This window comes from Giraffa tippelskirchi, chromosome 13 (assembly GCF_054371585.1).
Source record: "Giraffa tippelskirchi isolate mGirTip1 chromosome 13, T2T-mGirTip1v1.2.pri, whole genome shotgun sequence".
Taxonomy (NCBI): Eukaryota; Metazoa; Chordata; class Mammalia; order Artiodactyla; family Giraffidae; genus Giraffa; species Giraffa tippelskirchi.
This window is the reverse complement of record NC_137287.1, coordinates 30,671,311-30,697,094: the sequence shown is the minus strand read 5'-3', so window position 1 is coordinate 30,697,094 and position 25,784 is coordinate 30,671,311. Positions and strand designations below refer to the sequence as shown.

Genomic DNA, 25,784 nt, shown 5'->3' with positions numbered 1-25,784 from the left:
CAGTGCATGAAAGTGAAAAGTGAAAGTGAAGTCGCTCAGTTGTGTCTGACTCTTGGCGACCCCATGAACTGCAGCCTACCAGGCTCCTCCGTCCATGGGATTTTCCAGGCAAGAGTATTGGAGTGGGTTCCCGTTTTGTAGATATATTTAAATAAATATTTTAATTTTTGTCTGGGTCTTTGTTGCTTCGCATGGGCTGTCTCTAGTTGTGGCAAGCAGGGGCTACTCTGCAGTGTGTGGGCTTCTCATTGTGGTGGCTTTTCTTGTGGAGCACAGGCTCTAGGCACACGGGCTTCAGTAGTTGCAGCACATGGACTCAGTAGTTGAGACTTGTGGGCTCTAGATCGCAGGCTCTGTAGTTGTGGCTCATGGGCTTTAGTTGCTCCATGGCATTTGGAATCTTTCTGGACCAGGGATCGAACCTGTGTCCCCTGCATTGGCAGGTGAATCTCATCTACTGCACCACCAGGGAAGTCCTTTGCCATATTTTAGATTCCACATAATTGATATCGTACAGTATTTGTTTTTCTGATTTACTTCACTTAGTATGATAGTCTCTAGTTGCATCCATGTTGCTGCAGATAACTTTATTTCATTCTTTTTTATGGCTGAGTAGTATTCCATTGTATATATGCACCACGTCTTCTTTACCCATTCATCAGTGGATGGAGGTTGAGGTTGTTTCCATGTGTTGGCAGTTGTGAACAGTGCTGCTGTGACCACTGGGGTGCGTGTATTTTTTGGAATTACAGTTTTGTCCACGTATATGTCCAGGAGTAGGATTGTTGGATCATATGATATTTCTATTTTGAGTTTTCTGAGTAACCTCCACACTGTACCAATTTACATTCCCATCAACAGTGTAGGAGGGTTCCCTTTTTCCCCACACCCTCTCTGGCATTTGTTATTTGTAGACTTCCTGATGATGGGCATTCTTATGGTTGTGTTTCCCTGAAGCTTCCCTGGTGGCTCAGCTGGTAAAGAATCCGCCTGCAGTGCAGGAGACCTGGGTTTGATCCCTGGGTTGGGAAGATCCCCCTAAGAAGGGAAAGGCCAGCCACTCCAGTATTCTGGCCTGGAGAATTCCATGGACTGTATAGTCCATGGGGGTCTCAAAGAGTCGGACATGACTGAGCGACTTTCACTTCACTTGCCAGCAAACGGGGAATTTCACTTTAAACGTTTGTTGGTGAATTTAGTAGGTATACAGCGATAGCATGTGGTGGTTGACGTGGTAAATTTCCAGTCTGCATTTCTCCAACCATGAGGGAAGATACACTTGCTCTTCATAGTGTTTGTGGCTGCACTTTTCCTACAGCAAGGATTGGCAAACTGGGCTGACAGCCTGTTTTGTAAATAAAGCTTTATTGGAACCCAGCCACACCCGTTCTAGCCATTGCCTCTGGCTGTTTTTGCACTCTGATGGCAGAATTAAGTAGCTGTAACAGGGACCGTCTGGCTTGAAAAGCCAAAAATATTTACCATTTTGCTCTTTACAGAAAATATGTGCCGACCTCTGCTCTAGAGCGAATTCTTTGCCTGTTTATGAGTCCACTGTTGACCCAGTCTTTGTTTTCAGGCATCACAAGGCCACTTGAACGGCCCAAGCCCATCTGCCTCCCAGCACAGCTTGCCTCTTTCCATTGTGTGGTGGTGGACAGCCTGTCCTTTTGTCCTCATCCACCTGCGCCAGTTTGCCCAACAATCCTGGGAACCAGTGCCCTGACTTTGGGGGTGAATGACTGTCCGTTTTATCTGTTCATGGGCTAGTGCTTCACTCATGCACTGCTCATTGCACTCTCGAGGCTGCTGCTGTGTCCTGGCCGTTCGGGTCTTCTCCCTTCCTTCTTTCCTTGCTTCCCTCCTCTTTCCCTCCCTCCCTCCTTTCTTTCCATTTCTGTCTCTGTCTTTCTCTCTTTCCCCCTCCCTCCCTCCATTCATTCCTTCTTCCTTCCTTTTTCTCTTTCTGTCTTTTGCCACGCTGCACGTGGGATCTTAGTTCCCTGTCCAGGGATCAGACCCATGCCCCCTGAAGTGGAAGCTCAGAGTCTTAACCACTGGACCACCAGGGGAGTCCCAAGACCTCTCCATTTAAAGCAGCCACTTGGGGGACCAGAGAACTGAACCCCAGTCTTTTAAAAATTATTTATGTATTGGCTTTGCTGGGTCTTCGTTGCCGCGTGGGCTTTTCTCTAGTGGTGAGTGGGGGCTACTCTCCAGTTGTGCTTGCAGGCGTCTCGTTGTGGCGGCTTCTCTTTTTGCAGAGCATGGGGTCAAGGGCACGTGGGCTCAGTAGTTGCAGCTCCCAGGCTCTAGAGCACAGGCTCAATAGTTGTGGCGCTCCGGCTTAGTGCTCTGAGGCACGTGGGATCTTCCTAGATCAGGAACTGAACCTGTGTCTCCTGCATTGGCGGGCAGATTTGTTACCACTGAGCCACCAGGGAAGCTTCAACCCTGGAGTCTTGATCCAACAGTTGTTGAGTTCCTTCTGTGAGAAGGGGGACCAGAAACACAAATCACCCAAGATAACGTCCCCCACATACAGGGCTCCATAGACATGCCATGTGAATTGCAGTTTGGCAGGGTATGTTGAACAAATCCTATAATATCATTGCAGGTATCTTGTGTTTGTTGTGTAATATCAGTAAGTCATCTGTTGTGTTTTCATCTGTGCTTTCAGATGTCATGGCCCCAGTGTAGATAATTTGGTGCAGGAGGAGATGGGAACAAAGGAGCTTTGGGCCAGAGCGGGGAATAGCCGTTGTGGAAGTGGTGGCCCTCACCGAGGGCCTGGCCACTGTCGTGAAGGAAGAGCTCTGCTGGACAGGGCAGCAGAGGAGTGGGGTTACGGCTGGAACGGCATGTGGGAGCAAGGCATGGTTTTTATTAAACTGTGGGGGGATATTATGACATCCTCATATGCAGCAATAATTGCATACATGAGAAGAGGGAATTGAAGATGTAGGAGAAAGAGGGACCGTTGGAGCAGGTGAGAGGAGGTGGGGTTCAGAGCACAAGTGGAGGTTTATGTGCTTTTGCCTCTCAGAGCCTCAGTTTCATTATCTGTGAAATGGGATAATTAAATTTACATGAGGGCAGAATTCCCCAGTTTCAGCTCTCTTGACGTTGGCTGGATAATTGTGTCAGGCTGTCCTGTACATGTGGTAAACGCCAGCAGCAGCCCCCTAGTTGTGTCAAAAATGTCTGCAGATGTTGCCAAGTGTCCTGTTAAGGGGAGGAATCCTGGTTGAGAATTGCTTCTCCCTACCACTCCTCTGTTGTTATTGTTGTTTAGTTGCTAAGTTGTGCCTGACTCTCTGCAAGCCCATGAACTCTAGTAGCCCACCAGGCTCCTCTGTCCATGGAATTTCCCAGGCAAGAATACTGGAGTGTGTTGCCATGTCCTTCTCCAGGGGATCTTCCCAACCCAGGGATCAAACCTGTATTGGCAGGTGGATTCTTTACCAGTGAGCCACCTGGGAAGCCTACTCCTCGGCAGGGATCCCTTGTATTAAGTAAACCTCCTTGAATTCTCCTCACTTGAGAGTGCCTGCCACTTCCTGTTAGGAGCCTGACTGATACATCAGACACTCCCTCCCGTCAGTGTAATCAGAAACACGAAAGAGAAGTGAGCTTGGCTTTTCCACCCAACACATGGAAACTTGTGTTTCCATGGGGGGCTGGGCACTCTCTGGAGTCCTGTCCCACCCCTAGGGGACGCCTGCTGTGGTGGCTCCTTTGGCTTCGAATGGGCTTTATCTATTGCCCTTCCCACAAAATGTTTTCTTATTGAGGCGAAATTCAGATACCCTAATGTCAGGGAACCTTTTCTCTGGACTTTCCTGGTGGCTCAGTTGGTAAAGAATCTGCCTGTAATGCAGGAGGCCTGGGTTCGAGCCCTGGGTGGGGAAGATCCCCTGGAGAAGGGAATGGCACCCCACTCCAGTATTCTTGCCTGGGAAATCCTGTGGACAGAAGAGCCTGGTGAGCTATAGCCCATGGGGGTGACAAAGAGTCAGATACGACTTAGTGACTAAACCACCACCATGATGTGAAACGGTGTATGCTTTTAATACAATTAAAACAATGAACAGTTGTGAAATTAGAAATTTAAGCATTATAAAAACAATTAACCAGTTAACAATTTTTAACTGTTTAAAAATGAACAGTTCAGGGGCAGTTTAGCACATGGGAAATGTCATGCACTCACCACGTCCATCTAGTTCCTAAACACCTTCCTCACCCCCAGAGGACACCCTGTACCCATTAAGCAGTTGTGTTCTCTCAGTATGGATTTTCCTCTTCTAGTCTTTCCTGGTTTTTTAAATTATTTATTTGTTTGTTTTTGGCTGCACTGGGTCTTAGTTGCTGCATGCAGGCTTCTTTCTTGTGGAGCATGGGCATGGGCTGTAGGCTCCAGGGTGCACAGGCTTCACTAGTTGTGGCGCTTGGATTTCTAGTAGTCCTGAGACATGTGGAATCTTTCTGGGCCAGGGATCAAACCCACATTCCCTGCATGGGCAGGTGAATCCCTAACAAGTGGATCACCAGGGACGTTGCCTTCCTATTTTTTTAAAGCACAGCTCAAGTTCCCACCTTCCCTGGTGGCTCAGTGGGTAATGAATCTGCCTGCAATCCAGGAGACCCGAGTTCGATCACTGTGTTGGGAAGATTCCTTGGAGAAGGAAATCGCAACTCACTGTAATATTCATTCCTGGGAAATCCCATGGACGGAGGAGCCTGGCGAGCTACAGCCCATGGGGTCGCAAAGAGTTGGACACGACTTAGTGACTTAAACCACCACCAAAATCCCGCTCTTGCAGTCTGCTTCCCCTGGCCCCCAGCAGGCCAGCAGTGTGGCGTGGAAGGTCAGCAGACCAGGCTCTCAGCAGTGCTTTGCTCCCTGACCCCTGGCCCCCAGAGAACCTTGCCATCTTCTTTTCTTATACCTTGTACCCACTGAGTGCCTTGTCAAGGCTGACGCTGTTGTTGTTGTTTGGTCCCTAAGTCGTGTCTGACTCTTTGCGAACCCATGGATCATGGCCCACCAGGCTTCTCTGTCCATGGAATTCTCCAGGCAAGAATACTGGAGAGGGTGGCCGTTTCCTTCTCCAGGTGATCTCCCCAACCCAGGGATCGAACCCACGGATTCTTTACTGCTGAGCCACCAGGGAAGCCCAAGGGTGGGCCTTAGACCAGAGAAGTGACTTTCCCTCTGCTACTGCGTAGGGAGGTAAGGAAGTACTGCTGTGTCAGTGTCTGTGCATCCTTGACCAAGTGACCTGACTCCATGGTGGACAGGAACTGTGTTTACCTTGACCTCCCGGATTTTGACAGGGACTGGAGAAGGAATGTACACCTTGGGTGCATCTTGCTGGTTTTCCCCTTCCCAGATGCCCGAGATGCGTTTTCACCTTCACACTCCCCTGGGCCACAGACACCGAGGCCTGGATTGGATTGCTTTGCCTGTGGTCCAGATGAAAGTCCTTCTTAGAACCAGAGGTCTTAGGCCTCTGGGATGTAGGGCAGCCCACAACAACAGCAACAACAATAGTCAACACGTATAAAGTGCTTGGTGTATACCAGGCACTGTTCTAGATGCGTGATACCCATTCAGTCGTTTACTAACTGTGGGAGGTGCAGAGAAGTTAAGTAACTTGTCCATGGTCACACAGATGGTGACCTGCGCTACTCTTAACCCCTGCTCCGCCTCCCCAGGAGGTCACTGAAGGCTGGAGGTTTGTGGGAAAACATTAGTGTAGGATCTGAAGGCTTCTAAACACGAGAGACAACAGGGAGGCGCGTGAACTGGGTGACTGATTTTCATCGCAGGTGATTTCTGAGATAGAGCTTCAGGGGACCACTGTATTTCTCTGACACGTTGGTGGACCCCTGGGGGTATTCCCCGGGGCTCCTCTCACTTTCTATTTTCATTTTGATGGTGCTCTAACAAAAAATTGGGTTTCCCTGGCGGCTCAGACCTCAGACGGTAAAGAATCTACCTGTAGTGCAGGAGACCCAGGTTTGATCCCTAGGCCGGGAAGATCCCCTGGAGAAGGGAATGGCAACCTACTCTAGTATTCTTGCCTGGAGAATTCCATAGACAAAGGAGCCTGGCGGGCTGCAGCCAGAGTCAGCACATAGTCAGTCACGACTGAGCGACTAACACTTTCACTTCAACAAGAAATTAAAAAGAAACCTGTTCTGTGAATCACTTTGCTGGTACACCTGAAACTCACACAGTATTATAAATCAACTCTATTCCAATTTTTCCTTTTTTTTTTTAGAAAAGGAAGCCTGTTCTGGCTCATCTGACTGATAGTGTTGACTCAGGGCCATTGTTGCAGAAGGAAGGAAGCAGAAAGGCTGGGATTTTGTAGAGAAATCGTTCCTGAATTGGCACTGGGGCTGTCACTGCAGGTTTCTTACAGGTTGAGGGTGAGCAGGATTTAACAGATGGCCGAGTCAGTGGACTTGGAGTTGAATCCCTCCATGAGCAGTGGCCATGAGTGAAGGTCTTTCCCTCTCAGCCTCAGTGCTCTGTTGAGTGGAGCCCACCTTTCCTTCTTCGTGAAGGATTTGATGTGTGTGCGTGTGTGTGTACCCAGTCACTCAGTCGTGTCTGACTCTATGTGACCCTGTGGACTGCAGCACACCAGACTCCTCTGTCAATGGGATTTCCCAGGCAAGAATACTGGAATAGGTTGCCTTTTCCTTCCAGGGGATCTTCCACTCCAGAAGTCAAATCTGCATTTCCTGCATTGGCAGGCAGATTCTTTACTTCTGAGCCACCTGGGAAGCCCTGAAGGATTCGATGCTGGCCACTTCATGGCTTAGCCCACCATGAGGCTCAGTAGGTGGGCACCTGCTCCTCTTGCCCTGGGAGAGGGCCTGTATTCTCCTCCTGGTTGCTGGAGAAGGCAGGAAAGAGCCCGGTGTAGCACTGCTTGCTCTGCCTGCCCATCTCAGAACAGAGCCCCCAGGTTTGCAGACTGCAGAGCTCAGAGGGTATGATCTCATGCAGAAACCAGTGCCCCCAGAAGGGAAGTGACTGTCCCCATCACAGGGTCAGCAAGCAGCCTGACCAGGATGAGAACTCATGAGGCCTCGTGACTTCCCTCCAGCGCTCCTTCCACGGCGCCTCCTCCTGGGCGCCTCCTGCCATTGGTGAATGTTGAGAAGGGCACCCGCGCTCCCCCTGCCCTGGGAGACGTGGGTCTTTTAATCCCATTCAGGGCTAGGATGGTCATGGGCACCCCTCCAGGGGTGAGGATTGTCTCCTTCAAGTGCACTTCTTGTCTGGGGAGGGTGCGTGGCGGGCTGTTTCTCTGGAGAGCAGGCTTTCTTCCCACCGCAGGGAGGCTTTGCAGGATGAGGCAGGGAAGGCTGCTGACTGCTCCAGGAAAGCAGTGTCGCAGATTCCGTAGGATAGCTCTGGGGTCCTCGCTAGGGCTAGGCACTCTATCCTCACTCCTCCCTTGTGCGTCAGCAGCCGGCAGCATCAGCGGCACGTGAGAGCTTGTGAGAAATACAGAGTCCCAGGCCCCACCCAGCCCTTCAGTTAGAACCTGCCTTTTAGCCAAGACCCCAGGAGATTCATATGCAGGTGAAAGCTTGTGAATTACTGCACTAACTAGGATCAGTAATGAGATGATGGAGATTTGTATTTTCTTTGTCAATCCCCCACCGCCCCGATTTGTTGTTATTGTATTTCTTCACATGAATTACTTTATAAAAAAAATTATGTTGAAATACATGTAACATAAAATTTGCCATCTTAACCATTTTTTGAATGTTTATTTATTTACTTACTTTTGGCTATGCTGGGGCTTTGTCGCTGTGTGGGGCTTTTTTCTAGTTGTGATGAGCGGGGTCTGCTCCCTAGTTGTGATGCGAGGGCTTCTCGATGCGGTGGCTTCTCTTGTTGCAGAGCACAGGCTTTAGGGTGCTTAGACTTCAGTAATTGTGGTTCCTGGGCTCTAGGTCACAGGCTCAGTAGTTGTGGCACGCAGGCTTAGTTGCTCTGCAGCATGTGGGATCTTCCCGGATCAGGGATTAAACCCCCGTTTCCTGCATTGGCAGGTGGATACTTTACCCCTGAGCCACCAGGGAAGCCCCTCATATTTATTTTTATTTATTTTATTTGGCTGCTTTGGGTCTTAGTTGCAGCACATGCGATCTTTAGCTGTGGCATGAGTAGTTCCCTGACTGGGGATCGAACCTGGGCCCCCTGCCTTGGGAGCAGGGAGTCTTAGTCTGGACCACCAGGGAGGTCCCCGTCTTAAGCATTTATAAGTGTACAGTTTCGTGGCATTAAATATCTTCTGACTGTTGTGTGGCCGTCACCACCATCCATCCCCAGGACTTTCTTCATCTTGTAAAAGTGTAGATGTGTAGCTATGAAACTCTAACCCCCATTCTCTTCCCTCGCCTCTGCTGACAACCACCATTATACTTTCTTCCTTTATGATTTTGATTACTCTTAGTATCTCATGTAATTGGAATCATACAGTGTTTTATCTCTTTGTGTCTGGTTTATTTCACTTAGCATGATGTCTTCAAGGCTCATTTGTGTTGTAGCATACTGCAGAGTTGCCTTGCCTTTTAAGGCTGAAAAATACCCATTGTATGTACATGCCACATTTTGCGTCTCCATTCACCTGTTGATGTACACAGGAGTTGCTTCCACATTTCAGCTACTGTGAATAATGCTGCTATGAACGTAAGCGTATAAATAGCTCTTCAAGACCGTGCTCTCAATTCTTCCGAGCATACACCCAGAAGTGCTGGGTTGTGGATGATAATTCTAAAACACGAATTACTGTTATGATCAGAAAAAAATAGCAAAAGCACTTCAGGGGGGAAAACCTTGTCAGATTTCCAGTTGGCATCGCCCAAGGGCAAGTAGAGTTGTTGGGTGCAGTAACTTGGAAAAAGGAAGAGAGCAAGGCTGCCTTCCCCATTCTGGTGTTAGAGGGAGAAGAGTGGAAACTCGCCCTCCTGCTGCACGAGGAGCAGGGTGTGCTGACAGAGGTGTGTGTGAGGGCCTCAGGCGGGTGGGGTTTCTAGCCATCCTGAAGGACGCTTCAAGATGGCCTCTGGTCTGGTGGGAAGGGTGCGTGGGCTGACCTCTCTCAAGACCTCTTCCAGAAGAATTATAGTGGTAGTGTTTGGAAAAGGTCAGTTTTATTACTGTGTGTCCATAGAGAGTCTACGGATTGGTTTAAGGCCTGGGGTAAGGCAGGAGCCCATGCAATAGTCCTGACACAGCCCTTAAGGGGCATGGTCTCCAGTTAGGGTCACGGTTCCAACTACTGGTATTCAAGTTAGAACAGAAACCTGGACCCACTATCGTGGTCCACGAGGCCTTTGTGACTGGCTCCTGCCTGCCTCTCTGATCTTTGCTTCCCCTTTTCTGCTTTCTGCTTAAGTCACTGGAGACTTCCTTCAGGTCCTGGGAGACGGAAGCCAGGCTGTTTTTGCCTCTCTTCCCTGGCTGTTTGCTCCGCCTGGAACGCTGGTCTCCCATATCTTTCCATGACTGCTCCTCCATGTTATAAAAGGCTCGGCTGGGGTGTTGCGTGTGCAGAGAACTTCCATGACTGCCCTGCCAGACGTGGCCCTCCAGCTTCCTCCCGGTCTCTTCACTTCATCTGGTTTTTCTTCCTAGTTTGACTCTCTAACACCTTCTCCTCTGTTAGGAACCATTTGTTTCTTGCTAATAGCATTTTCACTCCATGAGAAGATGGCTCTTTTATAGTACTTAACTCCTGTGTCCCCAGTACTTAGAACATTGCCTGGCACCCAGTAGAAGTTCAGCAAATATCGAGTGGGTGAGCGCATGTGCTTGCGTGTCCTTTATGAGCTCTGAGCTTCTGTTTCCCCATCTGTGATTCAGGGATCCTGATACCTGGCTGGTAGGGTGGTCATGAAAATTATAGGACGCAGTGTGTTCAGAGGACTCAGTTTGGTGCCTGGTGTGCAGGAAGTGCTCAGCACATGGGCACGGTTGTTAGCAACTGGGTGGCCCTGGCATGACTTGGATGAAACACTGACCATCTCGTTCTCTCTTTGAAACAATATTTATCTGTCTATTTATTTGGCTGTGCCAGGTCTCAGTTGCGACATGCAGGATCTTTTTGTTGTGGCAAGTGAGATCTAGTTCCTGGACTGAACCTGGACCCCCTGTACTGGGAGCCACTGGACCACCAGGGAAGTCCCAATACTGACTTCTCTTGTAACCCTAAATTTGGGTCTCCTGTGAAACAGCGGTGTTCAGTGTCTGGTGCCACGTCTCTGTGGACTGGAGTCACTGGGCCCCCTGTGGAGCCTCAGCTGTGGTTCTGACGGTGCTCTGCCTGGGCCTTCTGAGTGGCCTAGCCTGCATTTGTGCTCAGTTGCTCAGTTGTGTCTGATTCTTTGCGACCTTGTGGACTGTAACCCACCAGGCTCCTCTGTCCATGGGATTCTCCATGGACAAGAGTACTGGAGCAGGTTGCCATTCCCAACTCTAGGGGATCTTCCTGACCCAGGGACCCGCATCTCCTGCGTCTCCTGCATTGGCAGGCAGATTCTTTACCACTGAGCCACCTGGGAAGATGGAAGTGGCCTTGCCCCACACCCTCTTAAATGGGAGTTTGGTGTCTGCCGTGTGTATCAGTTGGGAATGCTTTTGACTGTAAGTAACCACCCAACGTACAGGGCTTGAACAAATGGAATGATTTGTTCTGTGAGAGCCCTGAGATTTCTAGTGTTGGTTCAGCGGCAAAGTGACATCAGGGCTGGTGTCTTTGTGATCCCATTGGGCTTCCCTTCCCCGCAGACGCTGCTCTGGCTTCCCCCGATGTGTTTAGGATGCAGGCATGAGGGATGGAAGCAGGAATGAAGCCATTAGCATCTGTCCTTTTATAAGGATGGCACAGTTTCCCCAGGCCCCTCCCAGCGCTCTTCTGCTTACATCTCATCAGCTGGAACTTCTTAAGGTCAGCCTTACAAGAGAGGCTGAGTAATTAGATTTTTCATGGGAAAATGATGTTAGAGATGATGGTGAGGTCAGCCAACCAGCAGTGCCTGCTGTACTACGAAATCTATGTTTTAAGTTAGACTATTGGTTCTCAACTGGGGGCAGTTTTGTTCCCCAGAGGATGTCTGGCAGAATCCGGAGATTTGCGTTGCCACAACTAGGGTGTGTGTGTGTTTGTGTGTGTGTGTGTGTGTGTGTGTGTGTGTGTGTGTGTGTGTGCGCGTGCGCGCATGCGCATGTGCACTAATGGTATCTCATGGGTAGAGGCTAGGCGTTGCCACAACTAGGGTGTGTGTGTTTGTGTGTGTGTGTGTGTGTGTGTGTGTGCGCACGCGTGCATGTGCACTAATGGTATCTCATGGGTAGAGGCCAGGGATGCTGCCAGACATCTTAACAGTTCACAGGGCAGCTGCAGAAAGTTATCTGATCCAAATGTCAGTGACATCAAGGTTGAGAAACCCTTAAGTTAGATCATTCCAGAAACATCATCCAAATTTGGGGAACACTTGTTTAGCTGCATTCCTGTGATGTAGTGACAGGAAAGTAGTCAGACCTCATTGTACTGGTGCAGATTATTGATACCTGGTCTTGTTATTGATTTTATTAAAGAGAAGGTTGATGCTGGCTGAGAACAGCAAAATGCTACATGTCAGAGACTCTTAGTAGAAGGCAGATGTCAAACAGAACTAATTAAGCCCCATTGCCTTCTAGGAACACAGAACAATGACATGAAAAGACAGTTTCTGCTGGAGCGACTGCTGGATGCAGTGAAACAGGTAAGAAGAAAGCTCATGTTGGATCTTGAGTTCAAATCATAGTGTCAGATAATGAACGTAGAAGTCATTTCTGCCCTTCTGTCTACACAGACCTACTTCTGCCTTGAATCTGGAAACAGTGAGGCTAATCATTTCCCCCAGCAAGTGATAGTGATCAGAGGTGGGGACAGAGGGGCTCCTGTGTCCTGACATCCTGAAGCCCCCGGAGGACCCACCCCCATCCTTCAGTAGTATCCCTTTGAGAAGGGCATTAATGTGGGTTTCAAAGTCTTATTTCCAAGCAGTTTTTTTGTTTGTTTTTGCTGCACTGCATGGCTTGTAGTAAAATGCATGAACTAAAATCCTCAGATTGAACCCAGGCCCACGGCAGTGAGAGCAGGATCCTGACCACTGGACCACTGGGGAATTTCCAAAGCAGACCTGGATTCGATCCCTGGATTGGGAAAATCCCCTGGAGAAGAGAAAGGCTACCCGCTCCAGCATTCTGGCCTGGAGAATTCCATGGACTGTAGAGTCTATGGGGTCGCAAAGAGTCGGACACGACTGAGCGGCTTTCACGTTCACAGGGTGCTGCAGTGCTGGTTGGGAGCTAGGGCCCCCGTGAGCCCAAGAACAGAAACAAGGCCATGCTCAGGGTCATATGGAGTCTCCAGATGGGCTCTGCTTGGTTTGCTTGACGCTGAATTGGTGCCTGGCTTTCGGCTGGGTGTGGAAGCGGGCGTTGACACGAGGCTGGCATCAGGTTGTCTGCTTACAACTACCTGACAGGCCTCGTTTCTTGCACGTTCATCGTGTGTCTGGCGCTCTGCTGAGTGCTTTCCATCGAATCCTTCCAGCCACCCTATGAGACAGTTCTTGCAATTATTGCCACTTTACAGATGAAGGAATGAAGAACTGAAGCTCAGGTCCAATAACTTGCTGCCAGTGTCATAGTTAAAAAGCGGCAGAGCTGGGATCCAGCCCTAGGAATTCACGTTTCAGAAGGGGCGACTGGCAGTTATTGGTGTGTCATCACAATATAGGGAGATAAATATGTCCTTGAATGGAAGTGCCTGTTAAGGGTTGATGTGGGCTCAGAGAATTTAGCATCTGCCCAAGCCTTGAGGCATCCAGGTATGGCGGAAAGGACACAGACTCAGGTGTAGCTGGGGTGGAAGGCCAGCTTTGTCTCCTGATAGCTGTGTGTGCTGGGGCAACTTACCCAGCCTCTCTGAGCATCCTTCTTGTCTTTAATTGGGTCACCCATCTCTATAGGGCTGTGGAGGGAATTGCTTTTGTTAAAGGGGTTAAGGGCCATGGCCAGCGCCTGGTCCCCAATAAATGTAGAGCCAACGTTATTAGTTTTTTTCTTTCTTTGCCCCAGAAATGGAATGCAAAATAAGATGAAGAGGTAAGTCCAACCACCTCAAATGTAGCAGTTAAACAGAAATAACTTGGATATTCCACCCAGAGCTATTACTACTATTTGGGAGGGTGAAAGTGTGGTACATATGCCTTTTAAAAACCAACTTTAGCTATTACAGTGCTTGGCAAATAGTAATTTCTCAATACATAAAATTTAATAGTTTAGTTTTCTTTAATATCTTGAGTGTTGAGGTTGAAACCCTATTCAATTTAGGATTAATTGGACTGGGTAACCTGCTAGTTTTTACTTCATGTTTTGTTTATTATGTGTATCTTTTCATATGCATGTGGAAGACACTATGATTTCTTAGCTTCATTAAGAAATTAAAATTTCTTCAAGTTGGAAAGAAAAAAATAAAAACCAACTTTATTGAGGTGTGATTTGCATACAATATAAATACCAATTTTAAGTGTGCAGTTCTTTGAGTTTTGACCGAAGTATCATTTAAATTTCTGCATATACACACACACCCCCCGACACACATATGTATGATAATAAATTTAGGAATCTGGTAAACCTGCTACCCACAGTGGAGGCTCTATACCTTTGAAAGAGAGTAGTGGAGAGTGGTAATGGTTGCACAATATTGTGAATTGAGTTGCATAACTAAAAATGGTTGAAATGGTAAATTTTATGTTATCCACATTTCAGCACCGTTAAAGGAAAAAAAAAGATTGCTTTTGTTTCCACCCTCCCTGGGTGAATTGTCATTCAGCACAACCAGAGGGCTTGTTTGAAGCTTGATGTATGCTGTCATAACTTCACAGCAGCCATAACAACTTTGGGCCCTGTCAGAAGGGACCCGTCATCATCACAGATTTGTGGCAGTTTTAATTATTGCCTGTTAAGAGCTCTGAGTTATTGACAGTCAGCTGCTGACAGATAGAAGCAACTTCCTAGAGAATCTGCAGACGGCTTCTGTTTTCCTCTTAGCGCTGCCTTTGCGCAAGGCTCCTTTCCGTACAAGCTGGGGGTAAAAGGGCTTCTTCCTTTAAATGGTGGCTGGAAGGCTGGGGTGCCCGCCGTCCCACTTCTTGGGCTGACCCCCAGCGCTCAGGGACGCCCTGACTCGACCACCAGGGTTCCTGGCCCCGGGTCCCCCCAGGCCCGAAGGCCCCTGGGGGCGGTTTTGTGTGTCCATCCCAATGGCTGATCTCAGCGACTTTTTTCTTCCTGCAGTGCCAGATCCGCTTTGGAGGGAGAAAGGAGATCGCCTCAGATTCCGACAGCAGGTAAATAATGTAGCCTCTGAAAACTCTTACCCTCAAGGCCAAAAAGATAGCCAGAGATACACCAGCTTTTATATTCTGCCTCTGCAGCCAAGTGGGGCAGTGATTACGTTACCAAGTTTGAGTTTGGACAGCAGGCCAATAACTGAGACACAAGTTGTTGGGGCAAAGAATAACTGCTTGATTCAGAAAACCAGCTAACCAGAAGATGCTGGGCTTGTGTCTGCAAAGAACCATCTTGCCTGAGTTAGCATTCAGGCTCCTTTTATGATAAAAGGGGAGGGGATAAAGTCAAACACTTCCTGGTTCCCATTGGCCTCCAAAGGGATGTGTTAATTTCTTCTTCCTGCAGTCATTCACTGATGGTCCTGGTCAGGAGGTTTTCTATGAGCTAAACACAAGTATTTTAGCTTAATGCTCATTACCTGGGAAGCAGGGTTCCCAGACATGGGCCATTATGTGTAATTTAAACTTCTAGGTAACATCCCTTTAGTGATTAACTTGTCATAGAATGCAAAAATTCTTCCCTATTACAATTACATTTGGTTGGGGGGAGGGTGTAGATCTATACAGTGCTGCTGCTGCTGCTAAGTCGCTTCAGTCGTGTCCGACTCTGTGCGACCCCATGGAGGGCAGCCCACCAGGCTCTATACAGTGACTACTTGTCTAAAGTACTCCCAGCTCCCTGTCATCCTCTTTCTAGGAATCTTCTCTGAGGGAATTACTTGAAATGCCTTTCCATGTGAAGTTATTTTCACAGTAATTTATAATGATGAAAACTCAGAAATCTGAATGCTCAACAATTGGGAAATGGTGAATAATGAAACTACTGGTGCATCAGTAGTTTGAAATGTTCTATAACCCATTACACTGATGTCCATACAGAATTTGTTATAAGCAGAAAAATGCAAATGTAGGAATTTAAAAGTAATATATTTCAAATATATTTGAAAGAGACGCGTGTACCCCAATGTTCATCGCAGCACTGTTTACAATAGCCAGGACATGGAAGCAACCTAGATGTCCATCAGCAGACGAATGGATAAGGAAGCTGTGGTACATATACACAATGGAATATTACTCAGCCATTAAAAAAAATACATTTGAATCGGTTCTACTGAGATGGATGAAACTGGAGCCCATTATACAGAGTGAAGTAAGCCAGAAAGAAAAACAACAATACAGTATACTAATGCATATATATGGAATTTGAAAGATGGTAACGATAACCCTATATGCGAGACAGAATAAGAGACACAGATGCATAGAACAATTTTATGGACTCTGAGGGAGAAGGTGAGGGTGGGACGTTCTGGGAGAATAGCATTGAAACATGTATATTATCATATGTGAAACAGAACACCATTCCATGTTCGATGCATGAGACAAGGGCTCAGAGCCGGGGCAATGGGATGACCCAGAGGGATGGGATGGGGAGGGAGGTGGGTGGGGGGTCCAGGAAGGGGAACACATGTAAACCCATGGCTGATTCATGTCAATATATGGCAAAAACTATTACAATATTGTAAAGTAATTAGCCCCCAACTAAAATAAATAAATTTATTAAAAAAAAAAAGTAATATATTTAATAAAAATTAAAAGAGCAGCATTCAGAGTTAATATGGATGCAGAGTGATCCTCCACGTGTTAAAAGACTCTGGCAAAAAACATACCAAAATGTAAATAGAGGTCATGTTGAGGTTAAGACTATTGGGAATCTGTATCCTTTCTGATATTTTGTCACATTTTATTCTGTGATTGTGTGTCCCTTTTATAATTAAAACAAGTCCTAAAAATGGCCATTCACCTTCATGACCCAGGAAAGGCTGACATGACTGCATAAGCTTGTATAAGAGATACAGGCATTTGCTGGAAATGCCCAGTGAAGGTCAAGGCTGATCTGTGCTCTGCAGCTAGGGAAAAGCGGGGGGGAGGGGAGGAACATTCCCGAAAAGGAAGAGACAGGAGGGAACTCACTGCTCAGCATTCATCTCAATTCGGAGACGTGTGTGTTCCCTCTGACCCTGACCCACCCAGCCCAGCCAATTCCTTCTCTGTCCCTCCAACCCTTGCTCTTCTATTGGCACTTTACCAGCCATGAGCAGAGCGTGCAGTGCTACATTTTCATGGAGTTATGGGAACTGTTCGAAACCAGTGCCGATTTAAAATTCTACCCCTCACCCCTACAGTCTCTGCCTCTTCTTTGCTCAGTTTTTCTCCACAGCACCAACTAACGACTGTATATTGTGTTTTTTACATCTTTTGTTTCATTTCTTCCAGTTTCCCCATACCACAATGTCCACCCTGCAGGCAGAGATGTTTGGCTGTCTTGTTCAAGGTGCATCCTCAGTTCCTGGAAGCATCTAGAAGGTGCTCAGGGAGATCCGTTGTCTGGTTGATTGTGTGCCTGGCTTCCTACCACACATGGTCAAGGGTATAAAGATCTGTGAGCTTGGAGGGCAGCGGGGCAGCTTCTCCATTTTCTTCTGAGTATTTTGCACAGACATTCTGTGCCTGTCACTCTTGAGGTTCTCTACGTGTTTGTGGCATTAGATCATTAAACTGATTTATTGCTTCAGTTCTTCCTGAGGGCCTACTATGGAGCCTGGCCTCTATCAGTGCAGGGGTCCTCCTTTTGGGACCAGGGTCACCTGCATGAGAATGGGAGTCCTTGATCTCCTGAACCAGGAGGTAGGGGTGTGTGTGTGTGTGTGTTTATGGGTGCATGGGTGTATGTAGTCAGGAGCTCTTTATCACTTTTTTTCACAATTATGCTTTTTATTTCCTTAGAGAAGCCATCTCTGAATGTTAGATGAACATGTTCTTATATAGTAGAGCTTACCGTTATAACTTATTCTGTAAACTGTTGTATTTTATAGTAGAATTTACAAAGTTAATTCCTTCTATGGTATTAATAACTGTGGTTTCCAGCTTCCAGCAAGACCCCGCTTCATCATGATAATGATAGTTACTGTCTCTGACTGTTCCTGCCGCTCCTTGTTTGTATTGACTCTTAGTCTCAGGGCAGCCCCAGGACAAGCAGAGGTATAATTCTTTCTTCACAGATGAGAAAACAGAGGCCCAGAGAGGGAAGCTAATACAGCCTTGGTGTACCATCTCGGGAATGTTAGGGTTGAAGGTTGGACCCTAGTTTCTTGGGCTCCAAAATCTATTCTTTCTATGTTCTTTCATATTTAGTGATTGCATTGGTATTGAGCTAGGTTAAATTTTTTCTGTTTTTCTCCCCCCTTAAAGAGTTCCTTCTCAATATCTGAGTCTTGGTCTCCTCTTGTCATGTGTCTGGCTAAAGGAGGCACCACCTTTGTGTAGGAAAGGCCACATTATTGTCCTTACTTGGTGAGAAAGTCTAACCTCAAGAGGGAAAGTCAGTGACTGTTTTAAAGCCACTGTCGTGAGGTCTGAAAAGAAAGGTGATTCACCTCTCTCTGCACCCCTTCAGACAGCCTGGCACCAGGATGGATCTCAGATCCATTGGCTTCTCTCCAGCTCCCCAGCTGTCGCCCGTCCCGGTCACCCCGTCGCTCACAGGGCGGCCACCGTGGACCTTCTCCTGTCTCTTTTCTTGCCCTGCCTCCTCTGTATCTAGAGGGCTCTGCAGAAGCAGATTCCCGTCCGTCACCCACCCCCCACGGAAAACCTTCCACTGCCTTCTCTTTGCTCTTGGGAAAAAGACCCACATGCTTAACGACCTGGAGGGCCCCCTAGCTCTCCCCTGGCTCTGTGCCCCTGCCACCCTGGCCTGGCCTTTTCTGGTTTTTGTTTTTCGTTCTTAAGGCCTTTCAGTCATTTTTCAGGGAAGCCTTCCAGGTCCCTGATATGAATCCTCCACACTCTTCTCCAGCCCTGGCCGCCTGGGCTGTTTTCCTCGCTCTAGACCAGGGACTGGCAGACTCTTCCTGTTAAGGCTCGGATTTGTCCTCAGGCTGTACTGTGCTGACCCGGCTCTGTACCGTTCGAGGCTATAAACCTCTGTGTGATGAATGCATTACATCTGTCTGCTCAATTGGATAGCCAGCTGGAGAGAAGCCTGGTTTGCCCACGCTGCTTCCACAGTACCTGACACATACAAGTGCTTGTGTGTGCGTGTGTGTGTGCTGAGTCGCTTCAGTCGTGTCCGACTCTTTGCGACCCTATGGACTGTAGTCTGCCAGGCTTCTCTGTCCGTGGAATTCTCCAGGCAAGAATACTGGAGTTGCCATGCCCTCCTCCAGGGGATCTTCCCGACTCAGGGATCGAACCTGCGTCTCCTGCATCGGCAGGCGGGTTCCCTCTCCCTGAGCCACCAGGGAAGCCCAACAGTGAGTTACTGAACGCCTCCTTGGTGTAACGTTCTGTGCTTGACACTGGGGCTTCCAGAGTATTGCTGACATGTTTCTGCCCCTCAGATGACTCCGTGTCCACCAGGGGATATAATCCAGTGAGGCGACGATGACGGAATGTGACACTGAGGGTGACATCTTAGGGACTGTTGGATGCCCTGCTCAGGCCGGGCTTCGAATGTTATCTCTTCCCCTTTCCAGCTGCATCTCTCACCCCTCTAAGTTCAAGAGTTAGATCTACTGTGATACTGTGATTTATAATAAGAAACATACATCATTGCCCCATTTCTGGTACTACTATTAAAACCCCTGAAATTTCCAAAGCAATGAGAGCCAGAAAGGTATCTTTTGTGATGTTAATGTAGTGACTTTGGCTGGCTGCCAGGAGGACCAACCACATGATTAAGGGGTTGGAACTTTTCAGTTCCATCTCAGGACCACCAGGGAGGGGAGAGGGGCTGGAGATGGAGTTCAGTTGCCAGTGGCCAATGATTTAACCAATTAAATCTATATAATGAAGTGAAGCTGCTCAGTCTTGTCCAACTCTTTGCGACCCCATGGACTGTAGCCTATCAGGCTCCTCCGTCCATGGGATTTTCCAGGCAAGAATAGTGTATAATGAAGCCTCCATGAGAACCCCGGGGTTTAGAGAGCTTCTGGGTCAGTGAATACTTACAGGTGCAAGGAGAGTGGCCCACTAGGGGAGTGGCCCACTGGGGGAGTGGCCGACTGGGGGAGTGGTCCACTGGAGGGGGGGGATGGTCCACTGGGGGAGTGGTCCACTGGGGGAGTGGCCGACTGGGGGAGTGGTCCACTGGAGGAGTGGCCGACTGGGGGAGTGGTCCACTGGGGGAGTGGCTGACTGGGGGAGTGCCCCACTGGGGGAGCGGTCCACTGGGGGAGTGGTCCACTGGGGGAGCGGCCGACTGGGAGAGCGGCCCGCTGGGGGAGCGGCCAACTGGGGGAGCGGCCGACTGGGGGAGTGGCCCGCTGGGGGAGCGGCCGACTGGGGGAGCGGTCCGCTGGGGGAGTGGCCGACTGGGGGAGTGGTCCACTGGGGGAGTGGTCCACTGGGGGAGTGGCCCACTGGGGGAGTGGCCCACTGGAAGCCTTGTGCTCTCTTCCCATACCTTTCTTCTATCTGGCTGTTCCTGAGTTACATCCTTTTATAATAAACCAGCAATCTAGTAAATAAAAAGGTTTCTCTGAGTTCTGGGAGCTGCTCTAGCAGATTAATTGAACCCAAAGAGGAGGTCACGGAAACCCCTGAGATGCATAAGTGGTCAATCAGAAGCGCCCGTGACAGTCTGGACTTGTGATTGGTGTCTGAAGTGGTGCTTGGGGCAGAAGGTATTTACTCTTAGTGCTACTCTGTTCAGGGCCCACAGTGCTGGCTTTCCACTTGCAACAGTGATGGAGTTTTTCCCTTTAAAACAGGTTTATACACATGGAAAAAGTGAGTCGGACTCAAGACGAGTAAATAATAGAAACATCCTCAGGGCCTTTCCTTGCAGTCCATTGGCTAAGACTTCACCTTCCACTGCAGAGGGTGAGGGTTCGATTCCTGGTCGGTGAGCTAAGATCCCACATGTCTCACGGGCAAAAAACCAAAACATGAAACAGAAGCAGTGTTGTAACAAATTCAGTAAAGACTTTAAAAATGGTCCACATCCAAAAAAAAAAAAAAATGGGAAAGAGAAAGAAATACCCTCACAAATGACAAAAGTGGCCGAGATCTCCGTGGATGACTGAAATTGAGGAAGGAGAGAGCTGGTCAGAACTACACGATGTTCAGTATTGTTTGGCTAAAACCCCGATTGCGAAGCACGTCTGTGTCTGTGTCTGTGTGAGAGATTTGTTTGGTTTTGCAAGATGACACAGCAGGACACAGCAGCTCTCACATGAAGTATAAAACAACGTTGATAGAAAGGCAAATGACAGGCGGGGATGTTTTTTCCCCATCAGATCTTGTCCTTGGTAAACCTCTCGGGAGGAAGAGGTGGTGGTCATAAGGCTCCATCCTGCACTCATTTCTCCTCTGTTGGCCTTGTTCTCCTGCTCTGTCTTCTCCTAAGGACAAGGACACATTCTTGTGCTTCATTAAACTGATTGCTCATTCCATCAGTCACACTGGCCTGTGGGGAGGCAGTAACATATCTTTTGAATAGTTTGCCTTCTAGAAAGAATGGCCTAAGAACTAGCGGGCGCTGAAGTCCCTTTGAAGACTACATACGCTGGTGCTCCACAGGTGCATCTTCTTCCCATGTGGGATTACAGAACATGCTAATGTTTCCTGTGGAATTAGAAAGAGCAACCCAAACCAGGGGGCAGCAGAGTGAGCGCGGGATGTGGAGCTCAGAGCTTGAATCCTGGTGTTGCCAGTTCCCGGTTGTGTTGGACCGGGGACGAGTTTCTGACTTCCTTGTGCCTCAGTGTTCTCATCTGTAAATGGGGAGAGTAGTGATAATATTCACTCCATAGAGCTGTGAGTTAGTTCATGTGCAGCCCTTAGGCTAATGCCTGGCGTCTAATAAGTTTCTAGCCATTGTTAGCCGTTGGGCTTCCCTGGTGGCTCAGATGGTAAAGAATCTGCCTGCAATGCAGGAGACCCAGGGTTGATCCCTGGGTCAGGAAGATCCCCTGGAGAAGGGAATGGCTACCCACTCCAGTATTCTTGCCTGCGAAATTCCATGAACAGAGGAACCTGGTGGGTTAGAGTCCATGGGGTCAGAAAGAGTCGGACACAGCTGAAGTGACTCACACTTTTACTTTCAGTTTTCACTGCCATTATAATTTTCTGTGAAGTGTCTTGACACTTGGTAAATATTCTCTGCACATGGGTGTCTGCCATTGTGGGTGGCAACGGGTTGGCTTTGGGTATTTGCCTTGTTTAGACAGAGTAGATTTTTGTGACTCGTTCATGTGACTATGTCAGAAGAAATCAGAGGGGAGCATTCTTTCAAAACATGCCAGGGAAGAGTTCTGGTTTTGGTGATTTTTCTTTGTTGCCATTCAGTCACTCAGTCATGTCCAACTCTTTTGCCACCTCGTGGACTGTAGCCCACCAGGCTCCTCTGTCCATGGAATTTCCCAGGCAAGAATACTGGAGTGGGTTGCCATTTCCTTCTCCAGGGGATCTTCCCAACCCAGGAATTGAACCTGCATCTTGTGCATTGGCAGGCGGATTCTTCACTGAGCCACCTGAGATTTTTCTTTACCTGTTAAGGAATTCGAAACTGTGTTGAACTTTTTAGGAAGCTAAAGAACGAAACCAGCTGCCCTTTGCTGTTCCCTAATATTATTTCTGGGACACCGTTGAAAACTGCCTTGTGTGTTCCTTTGGACAATTATGAAACTGAATGGCTTTTTCAGACATTCCTTTTCCTCTTTTAAATGTCTCTGGATGTTCGTCATGTGTTTTGTTTTTTTTTTTTAATGTTCAGTTCGTCACAGATTTACCAGCCTCTTAGTGGTTTGAGGTGTTGACCGGATATTCTAATTCTTCTCATCCTGGCAAAACCCCCTGGGGTTCATTAATTGGATTTCTTATCTCCTCTGCCTGAGCACTTGCTTTCCACCTTGAGGCTCTAGTAGCAGATAGTTCCATATTGCATTTGCTTTCATTTTACTCTGTGGATCAAATGAATTGATTTCTTTTTGGGAAAAGATTATTTTTAGCAAATAGGGGGAGCCCTAGGGCATTTGGCAAATCTGAGCACATTTCCATCAGAATTTTAATAAATATTTATGTTTTTATATTAATAGTTTTTGAGAGCAGTGCTAGGCCCATAGGGAATCACGGGTCAGCACAGTCATCATCGTCATCGCCACCATCCTGATGTGGAGAGAGGCCTTGAGCATGAAGGATGAGCTCTGGAGTCAGGCATACTTATCTTCATGGTCACCGGGTCCACAGATCACCAGTTGTACATGTGTGCTAACTCAGGTGGCACTAATGGTAAAGAACCTGCCTGACAGTGCAGGAGACGTAGGAGACCCAGGTTTGATCCCTGGGTCAGGAAGATCCCCTGGAAGAGGGCAGAGCAACCCACTCCAGTATTCTTGCCTGGAGAATCCCATGGATAGAGGAGCCTGGCAGGCTACAGTCCATAGGGTTGCAAAGAGACATGATTGAAGCCTCTTAGCATGTACACACGTGGCATCTCTAGACCTTTCTTGCACCATCTATAAAATTAGATGATGAGAGTTTTCCTGGTGGCTCAGTGGTAAAGAATCTGCCTGCCAATGCAGGAGACTCAGCTTCAGTCCCTCGTCCAAGAAGATCCCACATGCCGTGGAACAGCTAAGCCAGTGCTCCATACTTTTGAGCCTGTGCCCTAGAGACCACGCTCCACAATGAGAGAAGCCACCACAGTGAGAGTTCACAGACCACAACTAGAGAGTGGCTCCTGTTCATGGCAACTAGAGAAAAGCCCTCGCAGCAATCAAGACCCAGTACAGCCAAAAACAAATAAATAGATAAATAAAATAGATAAACAGATAATTAAAAAAAATTAGATGGTGATCGTGGTACCAACTTCCTGGCATTGAAATGAGGATTAGATATAATAGTGTTAGCTTGACACACCCAGTGAGAACTTCGTAAGTGCAGTACATTTCCTTCCTGTGACTAGACATACCAGTATTTTGGCTAATTTGGAAACTGAAGGCTAGAATGATTCTCATTAATTCCTTCACTCAGCAGATACTTATTTATAGTCACTGAGTTGGCATTGGCACTGCAAGCTGGATGAGATGGTTGACGTTCTGAAGGAACTCAGTTGAGCCTGGGCAGTGGACGTGTAAATTGCAGACGGTCATGGTGGCCTGTAGTAATAATTACGTAGTATAGACTTGAGAGGCGAGTACAGGGTCTTTAGTTTTCAGATGGGCAGGATGGGACTTGCAGGCAGCAGGAGTAGCAAATGCAGGGGAGTGAGAGAAAGTCTTGGGATTGTGGATGGTGTGTTGTTTGTGCCGGAAGTTTGGCTGTAAAGTCAATAGATTCTTGACTTGTTGTCATAGGGAAGCATTTGAACTTTTTTCGATAGAATATTATTTTTTTAAACTATGGCTATTTGTATAAGATTTTCACAATTTTTGCCACTCCCCATACCGTTTGTGCCAGAGATTGACTTGAGGTGGAATTTTAAGGCCTCCCTTGTCTACTCAGGTTTTGTCAGTGAAGTCAAAGATTGATGGCTGCTTAAATATTCTTCTTGACATAGTAAAATGATTAACCTGAAAATGTTCATTTTATGGTCCCCCAAAAATCATGTTATGTACCGTGTAACCCAAGCAGAATGTGGCAAGAAAGAAGATGATGTTATCAGGTTTGCATTTCAGGAGGGTGGCTTCTGATCAACAGGCCAGGGTGGTGGGCCAGAGAGATGGGGTCGGGGTTGCAGTGAGAGGGGGCTGCTCTGTGCAGTGGATGAGGAAGCTGAATAGAGGTGGTGGTGCTGGGAGAAGGGACAGAAAGCTTAGGGTGAGCCTGGATGAGACTGACTGGGGGATGAGACCTAAATGCTCTGGCTCTAAGAATGGCCAGAAATCAGAACAAATGTATATTGTTTTAGATTTTGTTTATTTTTTAAAAACCATTTTTTTTTGGCTGTAATAATAGGCTGCGAATTTTATTCTCAGTTGCCTTTGCTTTCCCAAAGACATATCTGTACTGCAGGATGGCCTGCATCTTACCTGTTTTTTTGTTTCTTATTGGAGTATAGTTGATTTGCAATGTTGTGTTAGTTTCAGGTGTATAGCAAACTGATTCAGTTTTGTGAATATATGTTGTGTTTGTTGTTTTGTCTCCAAATTGTGTCTGACTCTTTGCAACTGCATGGACTGTAACCCGCCGCCGTGTTCCTCTGTTCAGAGGATTTCCCAGGCAAGGATACTGAAATGGGTACCATTTCCTTCTCTAGGGTATCTTCCTGACCCCAGGATTGAACCCGCATCTCCTGCACTGGCAGGCGATTCTTTACCACTGAGTCACCAGGGAAGTCTGTCTGTCTATCTATGTATCTATCTATCTACTCTTTTTTTAGGTCTTTTTGCTATATAGGTCATTACAGAATATTGAGTAGAGTTCCCTGTGCTATACAATAGGTCCTTATTATTATTTTATGTAGAGTAGTGTATATACACCAGTTCCAATCTATCTCTCCCCCTCATCCCCCCTCCTCCCCCTGCCCAGTAATTGTAAGTTTGTTTTCTGCTTCTGTGACTCAATTGTTTGTTGAAAGGAAGCTTTTGGTGTGGAGTTTTCTTTCTTCCAGGTTATGGACTCTGACCAAACTGGGAGATCCATTGGCCACTGGACCTGATATCATGTCTCTGCTTCCTCATTTCCCATTTATTCGGTCCTTCTGCATTGAGGGGCTCTTGGCTTTCTCCATCCTCTTTTTCCCTTTTGATTTATCAGCTCCATAGACTGATTCCTTCTTAGCTTTCACCTCCCATCCCTGACTTTGAAGCTCCTCATCTACCAAAACAATTCCAAGTGCAAGCAGGACCAAAGCTTGGGGGTCTGTCTACCCCAGAGAAGATAGTTGCTGTGTTTTTATATGTGTGTATTTTAATTAATACATTAATATTTATTTATTTGTTTGGCTACACTGAGTCCCACCAGGAGGTTCCTATAGTTGTTTTGTGTTTCTTTGTTTTTTTTTTTTTTTTGGCCAAACTGCAGCTTGTGGGATCCTAGTTCCCCAACCAAGGATTGAACCCACACCCCCTGCGTTGGAAGTTCAGAGTCTTAACCACTGGACCACCTGGGAAATCCAGTTACTGTATTTATTTTAGTAACTTTTAAAAATGGTCAGAAATGATTTAACTCATTTAAAAATCGGTTATTTTTCCAATTTCCGATTCCTCTGGTAGAACATTCATCTGATTTGTTTTTACATGCCCATCTGCCATCCTCAGGCCTAATAGTATCTTGAAAACTGTTGGCTTGGGGGTTTTCACTGTTACCAAGCTTGCATTTTTTTTCTGGTTCTTTGTTGC

At 47.4% G+C, this 25,784-nt stretch overlaps 1 protein-coding gene across 2 annotated transcripts in view; it reads left to right on the top strand.

The window, feature by feature from the left end:
• The window catches only part of SNX29 (sorting nexin 29), a 585,715-nt gene that overhangs the window by 12,677 nt on the left and 547,254 nt on the right, over positions 1–25,784 (top strand). Inside the window, exons 2-3 of one of the 2 annotated variants that reach the window (XM_081560361.1) lie at positions 11,735–11,799; positions 14,384–14,436. In XM_081560361.1, coding sequence (XP_081416487.1) covers positions 11,735–11,799; positions 14,384–14,436 — 118 coding nt within the window. Of the gene's footprint in view, positions 1–11,733; positions 11,800–14,383; positions 14,437–25,784 lie in introns of those variants that run through there. The other variant, XM_081560362.1, reaches the window with a different exon arrangement.